Consider the following 18,097-nt stretch of genomic DNA (forward strand, 5'->3'; position numbering starts at 1 on the left):
AGAACTGCTGCCCCCGCTCACCTGCCTACCCACGTTGGCATGACCTGGTCCCCCCAACACATACACGCACACACTATCTCTGCCTCCAACGCATTTTGCCCTTATAAGGCGAGAGCACAGGCTGAGCGTACAAGCTGAGTGAGCTCCGCGGGGGTGCGGGGAGACCATGGAGACGATGACGACCCGTCGAGATGGGAGGAGGATGGAGGGATGCAGAGCGGATGCAAGCCAATGGAGGGGAGGGGGGAGGGTGGGTGGGGGACAGATGCTGTTGTGCTCAGTTCTATCAATGACACCAAATAGGAGGACCAAAATAGGCACAAAGTGGAGGAAGAGGTGATGGAGGAAGGACACGAGGAGGGGAGGCTGCAGGTCAATGTGCTGCTGCTCCTCATATGCGACAAAGCTACGTTTACGTCCGAGTCAGACACTAAAAATAAACGGTTGCTAAGCGGCAATTTTGTTGAATGGGGTCTGCCAGTGGGGGCCGTGATGACTTGCTAAATACTGAACTTTGGCATGAAACATGTCAAATGAAACATTTAGTGTGAATGTAAAAAGAAAAAAAGCGATTTTCTTACCTTTCTTCTTCATTTTGTCCTCTTTTTACAGACACCAGATATGTGTGTCACATGGTCCATCCATTCATCAGTAAGGGAGAATTGACCTAAAAAAAAAAAACAAGAATAATCTCGGTAACTAACACTCATGCATAAATATTTCACTTTAATCTCATGCAATGCATTTCATCATCTTTTCATCAATGGCATCCATGTAAAATGATTCTTGTGTGTTTATGCAGAACTTTAGCGCAAACGGGGACCTTGAATTAGCAAATTGCCGAGTATTATTATTGCATAATTATGCCTGTGACTATATGCAGTATCTCTGGAGGCAAACTTCCCCGCTAATCTCATGCAAATGTAAACTACTTACTTTGGGCTGCTTATATGGCAACACAGCCGCTGACATGAAATAAATGAATAAAGTATCCGTAACGTTAAGCATGAGTACTTTTGCCACCTCAAGAGGTCACGTGACCTTCATGTGTACAGATTGGATTTCACGGCGTGTTGTGACCCGAACGGATGGATTTGTTCACCGCAGTTGGTCAAATGGGTTTTGGTTTAAGGCCTCGGGTCAGTGCTTTTTCACACACAACAAAAAAAAAAAACAACCTTTTAAGTGACCTCCCACCCACCTCTCTCTGTGTGTGTGTGCCATAAATTCTTTAAAGACAACATCTGGTTCAGTGCGTATGGAGCAAAAGTGCATCCAATCCAATTGAGTGGACACATGAAACAAGTCTCAAGGACCCACAAAAATGTCTAGAAATAAAAATATGATTTTCAATCTGGAAATTCAATCGAAGACCTGCACCTATAGGCTTTTCCAAAAATCCTTTGCTGTGTCGCTGTAAATAGTGAAAGTCTTTGTGCTGCAGTGCTTCATAAATGTCATTTTGCCGGGATTTATAGTTGGGCAACAAGAGAAAAGTCGTCAGCAAGAGGACCGGTGATGCGACTTTCCTCGGGCGATAGCTCGCAGTCACCCACACAGTGTGCAAAAATACATCCCTGAGTCATGGTGATTCACTTTCACACAAGAAGTCAGAAAGATTGCAAACAAAGCGAGGTACGCATACCTTTTTGCGTCCTTTGAGAAATTTCTCCAAGGTCCCGTCATAATTGTAACGTCAACGAAACATAATTAATCCATTCTAGGAGCTGTAATGTTATAATAATAAATTCAGTGTTTATATTCATATGATGGCTGATTTTCCCCCCAAAAAAATCTGCGGCAAAATTGCGTTTCAATTCACTTTTAAAATCTTTTTAACAAGTGCAGTCATGATGCTTAAATTGCAAATTACAAATATATATTTTAAAAATAACACCTCGGATCAACAATGAACACTTAGGCCTACTATGCTACCTTTTAAAATATTGATCATGATGGTGGTACTTGGAGGGCTAAGTATTTTTTTTTAGGTGGCACTTTGTGTCCAGTTTGAGTGCCAGTGCTGTAAAGAAGTTTAAATAAAAAAATAAAAAAAGGTTTGCCTGCAGGCAAGTCAAAGACCCAGGGAGGGGGGGGGGGGGGGGGGGGGGTTGTGAGGACATGCATGTAGGGTGAGGGTCTTTTGTGAGGTGGGAGGAGAAGGAGGTGGGGGCATGGCGCTCTCATAGCCCAACAGCTGCTGTCTTTAGTGCAGAGAGGCAGAGGAGGGGAGGGCCGAGTGGCGTGAGGCAGTGCGTGCTCCTCCGCGTTCAATCCACAGCCCCCACTACGCAAGGAGAAAGAATCCTCCTCTGAGCGAGACGCAGGGAAAAAGCCAAAGGGAATTCTTCTCCCCCCCTTCCTATAACCCTCTCTCTTATCCTGCCATCCTCCCGCGACTTCATTTTTATTTGCCCTTTTGTCCCTCCACCTCTTTTGTTCCCTCGCATCCCTATCTCGGTGTCGCCTCGAAGGGAAGGAAAAAGGAAGGCGCATCCGTCCTGCACAGCCGGTAAGGCAGCAGTCTTTTGGGTTTTTTTGACTGTGATGTGATGTAGGTTTGTGTCTACTGTGCAATTTGAGGGTTCAGGGGGAAGCTGGCCTGGAGGGGCTTGTCCTCTTTTCACTGCAGCCAAAAAGTGGCTGGAGGATGAACACTTTTCTTCCTCTGACTGAAATCCATCAGCGAGCGGCGGATGCTAATGTGCATTAATGGGTGTATCTTTCCACGGATGGATGGATGAATAGATGGATGGATGGATGGATGGGAGCATTGGCGGTACATATGTGACCTAGAAGCGTCACGCGCGTCATATATCACATTGATGGAGAATTGATGGTCAGCCAGGCACAATGCAAAGCAAAAAGTGCCTTGTTCCGGTTTTTATTTTTTTGCTATAAGGTGTGTGATGCCTCCATGCGCACAGGCTTAAAAACAAAAGCATGGTTAATGAGGAGTGCATGGAAAACAGGGCGGGAAGAAGGAAAGGGAAGGGGGGGGGGGGGGTGTTATATGAATGGAGCAAATGGAGGGATGAATGAGGTCCCCAAAAATGCTAAGTGCGGGAGATGAGCAACGGAAGATGCTGGATTAAAAAAAAAAAAATCAACAGAAAAAGCAAGCGCTCAATTGTCACCCTCTGACGTCAACATACGTTCTCAACCATCCGTATTGCCAAGTCCATTATCAGTTCCTGTTACTATAGTTACCATGACAACGGATCCAATGGGGTGGGGGGATCGGTTTAAAACCAACAAGCATTCCATCACTGCCTACACAAAGGACAGACGTCGCATACGGCATTCATAGAGTTACACCAATCTAAAAAGATATGAAATGTACACGCGTGCATTTTTTTTTTCTTTTTAAAGGTACAGTAATTTACTCGGCTGTTGCTAGGACACTCCCTTTGAACGTTGCAATGGAGCTGTACGATTGGCTGGCTCGCAGCGGTGATGCAAGATTCCCTCACCCTCCGAATCTTTTCAGAGCGCCCATAGAAACATCACGCCGCCTCTTCTCGCTCTCTCTCGCTCTCCATCTTCCTTCTCTTTTTCCTTCTTTCATACAACTGTCTTTTTTTTGTAATTATCCAAGTTTACTAGTTGCCATTGTCTTAATTGCGTGCAGACATTTGATACAGAAGTAGAAGCGAGTCATTTGACTAATGCAGCCTAGAAGTTCCTCTAGTGCCATAAATGATCAGCGTATGAATCTTAAACAGGCCACGAAGGACTCCCTTCCACCCAAGCTGCCATCTTCAACTACAAGTACTCTCACTAAATCTGTTTTTTTTCTTCTCTTGGCCCTTTGGTCCATAAGAAGTGTAGTATCATATTAATGGGGCCAAGCATGTGTCAGCTTTATCGGTTCCGACGAGGCGGAAGACGCCGTTCGGGCTGCGTGGGGGGTGCTTTGGCTTCTTGCATCATCTATTGCAATGCCATTCTAATGGGACAATGGTGTCGTCGCGCCGTTTACTGTCTTTATCGCACTAAAATGATGAAGCGACACTTATTATGAGCAATTACGAGGAGCTATTTGGCCATTTAGTCCATATCGGGCTTACTATAGTATGCAATTCAAAGCACTGGTGGAATTATTGTGATCCCACGACATTCCTGCAGACTCGTGGGACAACATCAAGACAATTCCATGCTATTAGTGAGGCAAAAGTGTATCTCGTTGACTCCTAGAGAAGTCAAGAGCAGCAAAGTCCACGGAAATTGTGAGTTTGATTGATCGAGACGATCAATTCATTTTGGGACAAAATTCTCCCCCAAAAATTCCACAAGACTGTCAAAAGAGCTCAGTGCATGCATATTTATTTCCTCCAGGCTTCACCCAACACAACATTGCTGAGTTTGCAGCCGCGAGCGAGGCAGAGAAGAAATCTTCCCAGATAACGCTGAAGCCATTTCGTTCACGCCTGAACACTTTTACGTCAAAACATTTTGACGCGCGCCGAGAGAGACTTTTCGCCGGTAGAAACTCCGAGCTGAGTCACCACCCAAATTTTGCAGCTGTTATTGGCACATCTGCGGCAAGAATGTGAAGAAAATACGCTTGTCGGCGCAGAATTCTTGAAATTCGTTCATTCCGTGTCCGATCTAATCTCTCCTAATCTAGTCGACAGAGCGACTCATCCGTAAAGCACATGTTCAAAACATCTGTCGCTCCGTTCGCGCTTACCATGCTTCTTTTGTGCTCTTCGCTGTTCACGGCGGGCCTGGATCACTAGGCGCATTATTGTAAGCTGGCTAGAAATAATATTGGAAATTGACACATGAGCCTTCTTGACTGGGCGATGGTGTAATTTAATCGGGTAGTGTCGGGAATCGGGGATAAATCCCCGAGAGGGAAGATGATCACATTATTGGGGGGCCATCGTGGTCTGACAGAAGATGCAAAGGAGGTGCTTTGAATCCACCGAGAACATGGAGGGGAACTGCCAATAGCCTAACGTAAAAATTATCTTTGAACATTTTCGGAAAACAATTAAAAGATTATTTCCACAAGCACTGGTCTCTCCTATTGAGTAAATTAAAATTAGACTAATAAGGCGGCCACTTTTTTTTTCTATTTGTGGATCAGATCAATTTTGGCCAAATTCCCATCCTACGGGATCAATAAGCCCAATTTAGACGATGGTGAAGCCAAGTGGCCAAATAAAAGCAGGAATCCAAATCGCTAAAATTAGCAACTTTGTGAGATGGTCCAGCTCTTATAATAGAACCGGATCAAGTGTTCAAGGTAGAACCATTCCACTGGACAAAGAATCACACTTTTACACACATTTGGCCATCATTAGGAGTGTTTTTTTTTTATGCACCATCTGCTCCGTTCCTTCAAGTGATTGTTCTGCACCGTGTTTCCCCGTGTACAGTGTGCCAGATCGCAGTTAAGCCGGCTGACGTTGCGTTCGCTGCCACTTTCCGCGCACGCAAACAAACATGCACGCTGACTAATTAGCCCAGCGTGTGCCACAGAGGGTTGACTTAGGGGAGCCATTTGGCATCTGACAATGAGGAACCAAAATGAAGAAGAATCGTAAAAATAGCAAGAACATCAACACCCCCGAATATTTTTCACCTCAAGTCTGTACCACGTCGGCCCCTCCCGTCGGAGCTCAATGTGGCCGAGCGTGACCTGCTCAGGGGAGACGCCGGCTGATGTACGATTTGGACGGCAGCAGCCGTATATAGATTCTAGGTCAGGCACGGGTCAGGGGTCCGCCCATTTAGTCCTTCTCCGCGGCGGGACTTTCACACTACATTTGTCATTCTTGACGGTCCTTAGGTGTTCCGTTTAAGACTACAAAGAAAGGCTCCAACTAATCTGGGCACTGTGACAATCCATCCATCCACTTTCTATACAGCTTTTCCTGGAGCTGGATAATATCAGAGCATATATTTTTAAAAAATGGAGGACGGTGGCATTCACTGTCACTAAGTGGGAAATGAAAACACATATAGGCCAAGTCGAAAAAATGTCTAAATGACTCCAAATTGGCTTACACTGTAGTTATTGTCCCAGAATGGGAAGCAAAACGATGGCATTAAAATAATAATAGCCACATTCTAATTGAACACGATTCTGGGCCAATAAATGAAAATGCAGGACAGACAAACATTTAAAAAGCTCGACATGACAAAGGAGCCTGCAAAAAAACTAAATTGCTACCCCCCTCCATCTTTTTGTGTCCATGTGAAAAATGACATCTCAATGAAGCACAATGGAACATAATCCGTCTTCCAACTCTTTTCTTGAACTAAGACAATAAGCTCCCGTTTACCCCGACTAGCTTTTTTAGTTGACTCTCACCTACTTCCAAACTGATAAGACAAGTCAACGCCATTCAGGTTAGGAGAAACTTTAATCAGAGACCTTGAAGTGCATTAATGAGCACAATTGAAAATAGTCATCAATCAAAATGTGGCGCGAGACCCCCGAAGCAGTTCCACTCAAATTAGATGAGACGTCTGCTCTCCATTTGAGTCGACACGAGTCCATTAATATTTGTGACAACGTGCGTTGCTATCATTTCATTAGCCGCATTCACGGCCGTTTCGCTATCGATGCCAAGCGATGACGGAGAGGTGTGTGAACTTCATCTTACTCAAAAGTACAACACAAAGGTGCTCATCTCACATCACCGCCTAATGTGCAAGACTTGACCTTTGGGCTTTTAGCCTCCAGCTGACACGACAAATCAATACGCATTAGGAGGTTTACTCCAAGGACGGAGTCAAAACAAATCAGCAGGGCTCCACATCTTCTATACATTCATTGCTAAAGTAGGATTGACCCAAGCATCAGCTTGCAATGTGTCTATTGTCTATCAAGCAATTTCTTAAACTTCACCTATCCTGCTCAGGTGCTGGCTGCTGATGCTCGGACCATCGCGTGGAGCTGACAAGCCCCGGTTGATGCAGTGAAGCGTTCTGCGAGTCCACGCAAACATAAGGTAATCATCAAATAAGGACATACAGAATGGACATTTTGGGTAAGATGAGAGTGGAGAGGAAGTCGCGTATGCAGATTCCAATCCTTTGAAGGCAACGAGAGACCCATATGGAGATGAGATTGGTTGGCTATGTTGGCGAGGGGAGCTGGTTTGTAATGCAGCCCCCAAGGCAGTGACAGGAGGGATCTTTCAGGGAGAGCTGAAAGGAGGCCGGGAGCGTGGCTGTTGCCGCTTGGCTTCCTGTCTGGGCGCCGGCTTTTTGCTTTTCAGACGCCGAGCTGGTGTCTGAAGGGCTGCTTTCTCTCAGCAGACTGCAGATGAGGGCCCACCGATACACTTCCACACCATACGTCCCATGACCTTTAACGGTCATTACAGGGTGACCGTTTTCATTCTGCTGTTCGGATTGCTTCAACACCAGTGAGATTAAAAAACGGCGATAACACTCAGACTAGCGGAGTGTTGAAATGCAGAAGTTGAGCTAAAGGGTATTTTTCTGAGACGGAACTTAAAAGGGAAAGAGACGCTTGTGTGTTTGCTTTAACAACAAAAAAAAAAAGACAGGCTAGGTTGATTTTTTTCATTGTGCTACAAGTAAAGTTTAAGTTAAAAACATGAGCTGCATTCACCAATGTACTTTTAGCCGTTTATTATACATTCAAGCACACAGGAACCCTCGCTAGGAGTTACAGTCTGCCTAAACTCACTCGCAGATGCTCACACGTACACTAACTGGCCTAGTTCCTGACATCATTCACTCAGCCATGCCCCTCAAAGGCATATAGACTATACTCCGATGCCTTCACATATAGGAAAGGAGAGCCACAATTGCCAAAGCACTTTTCAGCTGCCTATTGAACAGTACAATTCTGAAGCTGCTGTTGGCCACAGCTCACACTCACTCACTGATGCCAACACACAAACACTACTCAACGTCTTTTCTGTAAAAAAAAAGTTAAAATCATGTGGGCGAGATAAATACTAAGGGGAAAAAAGTTATTAGGTGCTCTCCATATTTTGCATTTTCACCTATTGCGGATGGGTTTGGAAAGAATCCCATGTGAAATAGGGGGTTCACTGTATTAGTGATCTTTGTATCCCAAGAGCTTCTGCTTTCACAATTCAAAGTTGAGGGGGAAAGGCCACCAGAGAAATCCAGCAGATTTATATAACTGTCTGAAAATGAGAAGTGTGAAGTGGAAGGAGATGCGCCGAGACGCAAAGCGAAACAAGGCGAGAGTGGAAGTTATTAGTGTTGAGTAAGAGCACAGCGAAAAGCTATTGCCGCTAAAAGACCCCGATTTCGTGGAATAACACGCACGAGGGGGACTTAAAAGGATCCCAAAGAGCTAAGAGACGCATTTTAAAAGGAAAAAAAACAAGGTAAGCAGCTTTTGTCCATTTGCGGTGCTGTTCCAAAGGTAAATATTAAAGATGGCCGTTATCAGATGAGTGTGAGCTATGCGTGAGCCTGCCGCGGACCTTTTTTTTTTTCCCCCCTCGCCAGCATCTTTAGCTGTGAGGCGAACGGACCATATCACCAGGCCAACAGTTACCTGGCAACCGTAAGCCGAACACTGCTCTCAGCCCGGACCGCATACTGCTACTCTGTGAACATTCATCAGCCACTATATTAGGGACACTTGCATAAGAATGCGGCTTGTTACAGCTATGTTTCGATTATTTTCAAGGTGTTTGTACATTTTTGTGGGTGCGGTTTGCGGTGGTGCACTGCGTTGTACTGAGAGTGGTTTTCGGGGAAAAAAACATGTTGAGCCTTTCAAGTGAGCTACAGTTCAATTGTATTTAACTTTGAAGCATCTGTAAATATGCCTGAAACGTGGCAAAAGGTTTTGGGGGAACAATACTGGCCAAAAGAACAGCAACATTCATCTCTGTTTTTGTTTCTGTTTTTTTGAAAGAACACCAGACCAGACAGTTTCATTTCCTCAGTGGGCTCATATTAAAGCTTGCATCAGAGTGCCCTGCTGATATTTCATTCAAATATTGCCTTGGCAAAAGTGGGAATATTTCGTTTTTACAAAGTAAGTTGTTATTTAGGGACAACACCTTTTTTTTTTCCCAAGTCGTCTTAACATAATATTGATTTGAGTGCTCTCTTTCTTGTATGTGATCTCGTTCCATTGTAAAGGTCTAACTAATGTTGCGGCCCAGTTTAAAGGTCCATTACGACCTAAGCGGGCCTTCATAGTATCGGTACAAAGCATTAGCACGTGGCCGCAGGGTATTAAGTGTGCGGCGCTTGTTAAGAAATATCTACAGACTGATGTACAGTGAGGAGCATTAGCGGGGGAGACACGAGTGTGCATAGCAGGCTGTTATTAGGTTACGTTCGTCCTGTAAACGGATTAAAAGCTGCTGCCAGCTCCCAGTGAGCCAGCTAAATGATTCACTGCTGGATTCAGACGCCCCCCCCCACCCCCCCTCTAATCGAATAGGAGGCACAAACAAGGCATCGCTTACGGTCTTTCCGAAGACACAAGAAATCACAACAGGGATGTGAGTTTTGTATTTTCTAGCAGGTTTTTGTTTGCTGTTTCCTCCCGTCCAGGTCGCCAGCCATGGGGAACCTCATTAAGGTCCTTGGCAAGGATTTAGAGAACTGTCCTCATTTTTTCCTGGACTTTGAAAGTAAGTAAGAGGTGTGCGTGCTTGGGATGCTAGTGCACGTGGGTGTGTTTGTGTTTGTGTGGAGCAGAGGTGCATTGTGGGAGGCGGCAGGGTGGAGGCACTTTACCGGTTTTGCTGATGGTGTGATGGACTTTTGTCGTGGGTGTTGTTCCTTGTTATCAGACTCTCTCTAGTCCCGCTCTTGCAACATTAGGTAGATGGATGAAACCCTGGCGAGGGGAAAACATTTTAGTACGTGACAACCACTTGGGGAATACTAATATAAAAAAATATAAATAATTATAATTCAACATTTTTTCAATGTATTTTTTTCAATTAATACGATTAAAATGATGAATTCATTTTTTTTATACATCATGAGTGGGATTAAAGGAGTTCTGTGTCCATGTTGCCATGCGCCCACCATGCCATCCCAACAGCTCACTCATTCCCGCTCCCACACACACACACACACACACACACACATAGAGAGTAAGTACACACACACAGATGTGCACAAGCACGGGTGTCACAAGCGCGCACACCAGCCCGTCCCCTCATCACCCACAGATGTGTCTCCCCTCTTTCTGTTCCAGGGGGCTCATGGGAAACCTCCTGAAAGTGCTGGCTTGCGCCGAACTTGAGCATGGCCCAATAGTTTTCCTTGACTTTGAACGTGAGACCATCCGCTTCTTATGTTTTTTTGATTTGGATCGCTTTTTTATTCTTATTTCCAGCCCTCATGCTTCCTAACCAGCTGATCATCTCTGCCTTCAATTTTCTCTTTTCTTTTCTGCCCGGGATTGGCATTTGCAAGTATTTTTTTTTTTTCCCCGATTGTTCTAAACGTCACCAAAAGTTGACAGACGCACAATAGCGGAATGGCAACAATGACGTTACGCAAGAGCAGCAAATGCCGGTCCTGTGTGGGTTTGTCTTGCTCCGAGATGCCGATGGCTTCATGAAAACAAAACAACCAAAAAAAAAAAGAATCCATCGGCATCTGACCGCCTCCTCATCTCCTTGTGTGTGTGGTGTCATCTGTGTATTTGTGTTGTGCTAACTGATGTGTGCGAGCGGGATGTCAGAAAGTAAGAAAGATGTTGGAAAATGAAACCACCTCTGTCCTCCCTTTTCCCTCTTTTCCTTCACGGGTGTCTTTTGAAATCTACACTGGAAAAAAAAAGTTATCATTAAGAACTGATTTGATTGCTGAAAAATATTCAATAAAAAAAATTAACTCTTCAGTAAGCTGAGTAATATTGCTAGTTTTTTTTATACTGTCTGTCTACATGTGCTGCTGCATTCTTTATGGTCCAATATTTACTGTTTAGCGGTATAACAATATTGATCTTTAATCTTACATTTGGTCGATTGGTGGCTCAAGCGTGCAGCAGCATCATGACAAGTAAAATAGCAACGCATATATTAGCAAATAATCGGATGCCTCAGCAGGAAAGGGGAAATCAAATCATGTCGTTTGATAGGATGTCACCATGTGGCGGCAAATATCGACATTTTTAGGGGGTGTCACCCTTTCAGCACTTTCTCCGCACACGAATGGTATTTATTACAACAGCAATCTTGTCCCTCCTCATTTCCCTTACTTCACACATTGACTCTCTGCCCGTCCTTCATCTCGTCTCAGATGCCCAGCCTACAGAGGCCGAGACAGCCGTGTGGAACCAGGTCAGCGCCGTTCTGGAGGAAGCCCACGGGATCCTGGCTGAGCTGCAATCCTACAACGGCGCCGGGCAGGAGATACGAGAAGTAGGTGTGGGTGGACAGTTAAAAAAAAAAAAACCCCTCATTGCATGGATGAATAACATGTGACTAACATCTACCTGCAGGCCATTCAGAACCCGGGCGACCTGGCTCTACAAGAGAAGGCCTGGAACGCCGTGTGTCCTCTGGTGGCCAAGCTGAAGCGCTTCTACGAGTTTTCACTGCGCCTGGGTGAGCAACCAGAATATTTGTTATCATACGGGCACACACACTCCCTCATGTTCACTCACTCGCTCACTCAGATAGAGGCAGCGGTTGCTACAGTAACCGTGAGAGAGCAGAGGGATGGATGGAGTGAGACCGCCTGCCCGCCCGCCCGCCTCCTCAGTTCTGCCTACTTACACAGCGAACATTGTGTTCCCACAAACACTCACCGATAATTCATGCTAATGTAACGGCGCTAATGTTTCCATAGGTGATTCCTTTTGACGCCATCTGTTTATTGACACGGCTGACGTTTCAGTCGACCGTGTCTCTTGCTCAATCTGCCACTGCCTTCAGCAATCGTGGCTGAGGAGCAGGAGGGTGAGAAAAAGGAAACACTTCACTTCGTATTTATAGAAGGCCCCTTTTACATTTTTAATGGTGAGGACCGGATACGACACTGTGATGCTTTCTCTCGCTCTCTGGGAGCTCAACTAGAAAGGCTCTCGGGACCTTTGAGGCAGCGAGTCTATTACAAAGCCTTTTCTTTACGGTGTTGGACTTCAGGACCACGGACAGTCACCAATACATAACCGTTTACCTAATTTAGTTACATAAAAGGGATGGAACATTACATACAGCGTAACATCATGTCGTGTTGTCCCTAACTTTACGGAAGAGCAAATGAAAGCTGACTGCACGTTTTGGGTGTGCGTAGAGAACGCCTTGCGCAGCCTGCTGGAGGCGCTGACGAGCCCGCCTTACGCCCCCATGCAACACTTGGAACGAGAGCAGGCCCTGGCCAAGCAGTTTGCTGAGATTCTGCATTTTACGCTCAGTTTTGATGAGCTCAAGGTATTTTGTTTTCTAGTTGAGCACAAAGCAATTTGCCCCAAACATCTAATATTGTATATTTAGTGTGATGGATATTTGTTGTCTGCGTCCAGATGACAAATCCAGCCATTCAGAATGACTTCAGCTACTACAGGAGGACCATTAGCAGGAACAGGCTGAACAACCAGCAGGTAAAGGGCCTGCAAGTGTTGCTGTTAATTATAATAGATAGAAATGTTGTATCTCAATAAGATTTTTCTTTTAATGATAAATTTCAATGGCAAATGTGTCACAGTTGGAAGCGGAAAACGAGGTGAACAACGAGATGGCCAACCGCATGTCGTTGTTCTACGCCGAGGCCACGCCCATGTTGAAGACCCTGAGCAACGCCACCACAAAGTTTGTCTCAGAGGTATCTAACGTTTTCTCACCAAAGCAAGCGTCCATTAAAAACAACACGCAATTTCAAAAATGCTGATCCAAATGTCGAATTTGTGATTCTTCAGAACAAGACCTTACCCATTGAGGACACCACGGACTGTCTGAGCACCATGGCGTGTGTATGCCGTGTCATGCTTGAGACCCCGTGAGTCTATTAGAACTTTTCCAGCATTTATTTGATATCTTCAGGTCCTTCTCGTTGACTCTCTGTCCAAACATGTAAGACACCGCAAACTATAGTGGTGTGTGTGTCTTTTAGGGAGTACCGCTGCCGGTTCACCAACACAGACACCATGTTGTTCTGCATGAGGGTGATGGTGGGCGTCATCATCCTCTATGACCACGTGCACCCCGTCGGGGCGTTTGCAAAGACCTCCAAAATTGACGTAGGTCGTTTTTTTGCTTGAAATTCTCTCACTGGTTGATGTTATAGACTAAGTCCATATTGGAACAATATATTTCCTTTGCACCACAACGCCACAAGGTGGCGGCAGAGGAATATTTGTATTGGTTTGGTACAAAACCAATTATTGTTATTTAATAAATTCTCAAAAATGTGATAGGCAATTCCAGCGCTGCGGATGATACTATTTGAATTTTAGCGCTCTAACAAACAGTCATCGGTTATTTCCTTCTCTGGGGACAACAATTGAACACTTTGCTTTTTCATCCTTGACTGCTTCTCAAAGCGCTGGCGGCCTTGGATATTTGCTGTGTCATTGTTTGGGCTGCCGCTGGCAATGAGGCGGCTCGCAAGAATTATTGCTGACCTTTCGTCTCCGGTGTTGTCTTTGTTCCCGCGTAGATGAAGGGCTGCATCAAGGTCCTGAAAGAGCAGCCGTCCAATAGTGTGGAGGGACTTCTCAACGCGCTGAGGTGTGTGTCCGTCCATCAGAGTCTACATCTGAGAAAAAAAAAAAAGAATTTGAAGAGTATGGCATTAAATTGCTTAAAACGTACTAACCATGGAATGGGCAACTTAGATTTTGTGGAAGGTCACAGTTTCTCAAAGGTGTGTTCTAGCAACTAAGACTGCCATCTAGTGGCGATTGGCGGCACTGCTACTTAAAACTCCGTCCGAGCCGTGCACATTGGCAGTCGATATGGTCATCACATGCACGTCTGTGTGCCCCTCAGGTATACGACACGACATCTAAACGACGACAGCACCTCCAAACAGATCCGGGCGCTGCTGCAATGAACGAGGGATGCGGGGATGGGCGCGCACTTCCAACGGAAAACAAAAGAAAGCGCCAAACATCAACGAAGGGCCCGTTTGTTTACGACAAATAGCTCCGAGAATAATAACACGAAGAGGAAAAAGAATTCTATTTATTGTCAGCTGTCCACCATTCTGTCTCTTGTTTTGTAAAGAAAATAGAGATGATTAAAAAAGCCAGAAAATATAAGATATATATATTAAAAAAAATAAAGACAAGCAGCAGATTAAAAATAAGTAGAATTACCGACAAGAGAGGACGCTTTTATTGCCAATTTAGGTGCGAATCGACGCAAAGCTGACCCTTAATTCCTGCTGTAGTCTAGACGAGTAAGTTTTGCACAGCATCTTTTTGGATTCTCCCGCTGGGCTGATGTACAGTGAAGCAATGTGATGGACCATTTCCGGAGAATTGCTTTGCAATACTTTTGAGTATTGAGCATCAACCCAGTGGAAAGAAGTCACGGTTCGTTCTTTTCAGTCCATTCATTGATTGACGTTGCAGGCTTTTACTTGAACGACTTAGTTGAGTCTCTCGCTCTCTGCACGGGTGCTGACGTGCTTTTAGCTATCACTGTGCTTACTCGTCATCCAGCTGAGGACTTTGCACTGTTAAGTTTGTTTTCAAAGTGCTTTTTTTTCTTTTTCTGAAGCCTTAGCATTGCTTTCTGCTACCCGGACAAGTTACCAGAAGGACATTTCATCCCCCTCCTGTTATTGGTTCTCAGGAACAACAATCATTTGAATTATGGCACACCACAATTTAAGATTCAAATTCCAAATTAAAATGTATTTACATGTAACACTGAAAAGCTATTTGAAACTTCTTTCAACACCTTCAAAATATAGGAGAGACTATGACATTATTCACACTCACCACTTTTGAAGGGAAGACATGCTTCATCAAATGTGACAACGCCGGCTGCAAGAAAAAAAACGCATTCAGTCAGCTTGACTTTTTTCCTCACATTATTTCCGCTTAGTCAGTCAATAAGAGTCGTATTCAAAATAAAATCGATGAAAAAAGAGACTTAAAGAATTTAAAGCATTGCTGTACGTCAGATGTCTATAGGCTTTTAGTCGACATTGATTTGATCTTTTAAATTATATTTTCTATACAGGGGTATGTGCACAAGCATAGTCTGTATAAAGTAGATGGCATGTTGTACCAGGTCGGAGCCAACGTGTGTAAATAAGGTGTTTTTATTCATTTTTAATTGTTCAGTGATGCTGAAAAAGGGTGAAATGTGTCGTCTCAAATCACGTTGACCATGCGTCTGCCTAAATGGACCATCAGACTTGCCGTAGTGGTAGGGGAATTTCTTTTTTTTTCTTTTTTCTTATTTTCAGGGATTCAACTTTTATCATGGCAAATGAACTGGAAGGTGAAAGGGAGGGTGTGAAAGCAGTGTGTGTGCATGTGTGTGTGTGTTGGGGTGGGATGGGTGATAGGCTATCCATTTGCTTGTTATTTTGTACATTTTGTGCAACAATAAACTTGTCATTTATTACATTCACCCGCTGATGTGTGTCATTGCAACATCACTCAAAATACTGCTCTATTTTCTATTTTATATTTGTATTTTCTATTGCATTCCTATTACTCGCCACTAGATGAGAGCAAAGGACTGCTTTGGAAATTCCAGGTCCTTATGGAGCATCCACACAGAGGAGTCAGTGAGAGTTTAACATAAGAAACACATCAAGTCATGACGAATGCTGCTGAGGACTTCTATACTATATGAAGGGAATCCACTGCGGTTGATTTTAACATACCAGTGGGAAGGGGAAGCACACAAATACACACATGGTGACTTGTGTGAGCTATGCTACTCTACAAAAAAAAAACAACCACGGTCTCGGTCCTGTAGGAAAATATGCAACCATACATCAATACATGCGAGTAACTGCAATGCAAAACATGGTTAGTGACGCAAAGCTGAATCAAGTGGTGTTTGTGTGTGTACGAAAATAAGTGTTCGTTTGGCAGCGAGCCCTAACTGTCAGGCCATAATAACAGAACCGGTCTATCTGCTTCCTAAATGGCACACATTCAACTTCAGGGCCTCTATTAGGTTCCATTAAATAAGGCCTGCATAATGTACAGTTGGTTTAATGAGCCTCCGCCGAGCAGCCATTTGAATACATATTCAGAAGTTAGATGAGCATGTTTACCATTACTCTAAAAATATCATTGGGGCCCCCCGGGGTGGGTGGGGGGGGTTACTGCTGCTGCTATCGTCATTATCGAGAGACATACTATGTCATTGTAAATGACGTTTTACTGTTTTTACGTCAAGCGTTCAAGCATGCACTACAGTGGCATTTTCGGATATTCAAACACGTCCAACTGAAAGATTTTGCCCCGAAGCTGTGCTCCCGCTCTGAGTGCCGCTGCCGCCGCTGTTCCCCTTTGTTCCACTTGAACCGCACATTAACCACCTCATTTGATCAACAGTCCGTAGTCGTTTCCCTCTGGGAGGTTCCCTTTCCCGCCTTGTAACCAAACGACTTTTTAGGCGCCGATCAATGTGAGGAGGAAAAAAAAAACGCATTAATGATTTTCATTTATGAAAAAAAGTCTTGGCATCCGATTTTCCCTTTAAGGCTGCTCCAAATATTCTCAATGGGGTTGAGGTCTGGGGATTTTGGCATCATAATTTTGTTTCTTCTTCTATCGCCTACCCAGAGAACCTAAAGTGCCAACAGTATTTTTTTTTTGACTACATAAGGCTTGTATAATTCATTTAAGGTGGAAGTCATGGTGGTTATTTTCATAACATGGCAATAAACGAACCAGTATAAATTTGTTTGGCCCGCTTCAGGCAACCTATCTTCTCACTCGTCATAATTTCAGGCCAAAATATCACTCCTCCACTTTAGAAATGCATTTCTATGCAACGCAAGCTGTTCCTAATATACTGCCTCTTTCCAGCAGCCAGGGGAAAAAAAAAAAATCACCAACATATAACACCTCTCGTTGTTTTTGCGCCAGGACACATGGCTTTCTCGTGTTACACAACCTCGCTGTGCCGTACCGGCAGATGCCATAGAAACCTGTCGCAGTTGTCGGACACACATGCGTAGCGGCGCACACATGCGTGCACGGCCGAGTCACCCTGCTTTCAAACAAAAGGCTGCATTATGTGAAGGTGTGTGCTTCAACATTCGGAGCCAGCCCACTTACATCATACAATAAAATGCCGCCATTGCTCACAGACACTTTCGCGCCATGACTTGGATAAAAGCATCAGGTCGTGACCTACAACAGGTGCGATACTTGATCCGATACAGCCGAGTTGCGCAACACGTCCTATTGATTCTTTAGCATGCCCCCTAGTGTAATTGACCCTTTCTCCTACAAATATTGATTGCGTGCGCTGCGACACTCTTGACTACATTCTTATAACATTACGAATAGAGACACTTGATCCTTGGGGTATACTGACAAATAAAAATGTCTGAAACACTATTAGGGTAAAAATCGAAAGCCAAACAGAGCTGCATTGTGTTTTGTTGAGGGTAGCTCCTGAAGTGCTGCCCCTACAGGTGAAAATACAATCTATAAATTGTTTTAAATTCCCAACAAAAAAAACCCCACATAATATGGCCTCTGGAATAATACAGCAAAGGGGTTTAAATGTCCAACTTGAATAAAAAAAGATAATAGACTCATCAGAGACATGTCCGGCAGTGAATGCGTTAAGCGCTGCGGAAGGGGAGTCACCCTGCACCGCCCATTCCATCTTCTTTTGCATATCAGGCGGGAAAGCTGTGACGCTTTGTTGCCGCTCCGCCCCATAAGAAAAAAAAAAAAGAAAAAAAAAAAGAAAACCTCCCACAAAACGCCGCACTGGCGGGAAAAAGAGCCGGCACCCGCCCACCCGCCACAAAGGAGAAAAGCCAGACACGCACTGCCTCTTTTGTCTCACTTGCAGACACACACACACACACAAATCCTATATAAGGTCTGATAGAGGACACAAAGAAAGGTGAGCTACACAATAAAATAATAAGCAACCTGAGATTAGTCAGTGTGTCATGGGAAAAGAGTTCAGTGGGTAGTTGGGGGAAA

General features: G+C 44.5%; 2 protein-coding genes and 1 long non-coding RNA gene across 8 annotated transcripts in view; 1 reads left to right on the forward strand and 2 right to left on the reverse strand.

The window, feature by feature from the left end:
- LOC148379708 (uncharacterized) lies at positions 1–11,339 on the reverse strand. 2 transcript variants are annotated; one of them, XR_015855068.1, is made up of 4 exons: positions 11,207–11,339; positions 10,720–10,772; positions 9,727–9,829; positions 1–667 (listed from the first exon to the last, which is right to left on the reverse strand). It is a non-coding gene; the product is annotated as an uncharacterized LOC148379708 (long non-coding RNA). The 2 variants fall into 2 exon arrangements; XR_015855069.1 differs by lacking the exon at positions 10,720–10,772 and having other exon boundaries at positions 11,207–11,334.
- Positions 2,219–15,539, forward strand: fam49al (family with sequence similarity 49 member A, like). Of its 5 annotated transcripts, none has more exons than XM_088365434.1 (12): positions 2,219–2,512; positions 6,879–6,968; positions 9,541–9,620; positions 11,248–11,369; positions 11,450–11,555; positions 12,247–12,383; positions 12,476–12,553; positions 12,658–12,774; positions 12,869–12,948; positions 13,063–13,189; positions 13,609–13,679; positions 13,941–15,539. In XM_088365434.1, the coding sequence occupies exons 3-12, from the start codon at positions 9,551–9,553 to the stop codon at positions 14,002–14,004; spliced, it is 972 nt and encodes a 323-aa protein (XP_088221560.1). In that variant the 5' UTR covers positions 2,219–2,512; positions 6,879–6,968; positions 9,541–9,550; the 3' UTR covers positions 14,005–15,539. The 5 variants fall into 5 exon arrangements, with proteins under 5 accessions (XP_088221560.1, XP_088221561.1, XP_088221558.1 ...); XM_088365432.1 differs by lacking the exons at positions 2,219–2,512; positions 6,879–6,968 and adding exons at positions 8,135–8,351; positions 10,196–10,275; XM_088365435.1 differs by lacking the exons at positions 2,219–2,512; positions 6,879–6,968 and adding an exon at positions 8,133–8,351.
- The window catches only part of trit1 (tRNA isopentenyltransferase 1), a 21,336-nt gene continuing 17,926 nt past the window's right edge, over positions 14,688–18,097 (reverse strand). Inside the window, exon 11 of the mRNA XM_088365429.1 lies at positions 14,688–14,944. Within this exon, the coding sequence (XP_088221555.1) occupies positions 14,886–14,944 (59 nt within the window). The 3' untranslated portion in view covers positions 14,688–14,885. The remainder of the gene's footprint in view (positions 14,945–18,097) is intronic.

This window comes from Syngnathus floridae, chromosome 21, assembly GCF_059516105.1.
Source record: "Syngnathus floridae isolate MCC-2025c chromosome 21, RoL_Sflo_1.0, whole genome shotgun sequence".
Lineage (NCBI taxonomy): Eukaryota > Metazoa > Chordata > Actinopteri > Syngnathiformes > Syngnathidae > Syngnathus > Syngnathus floridae.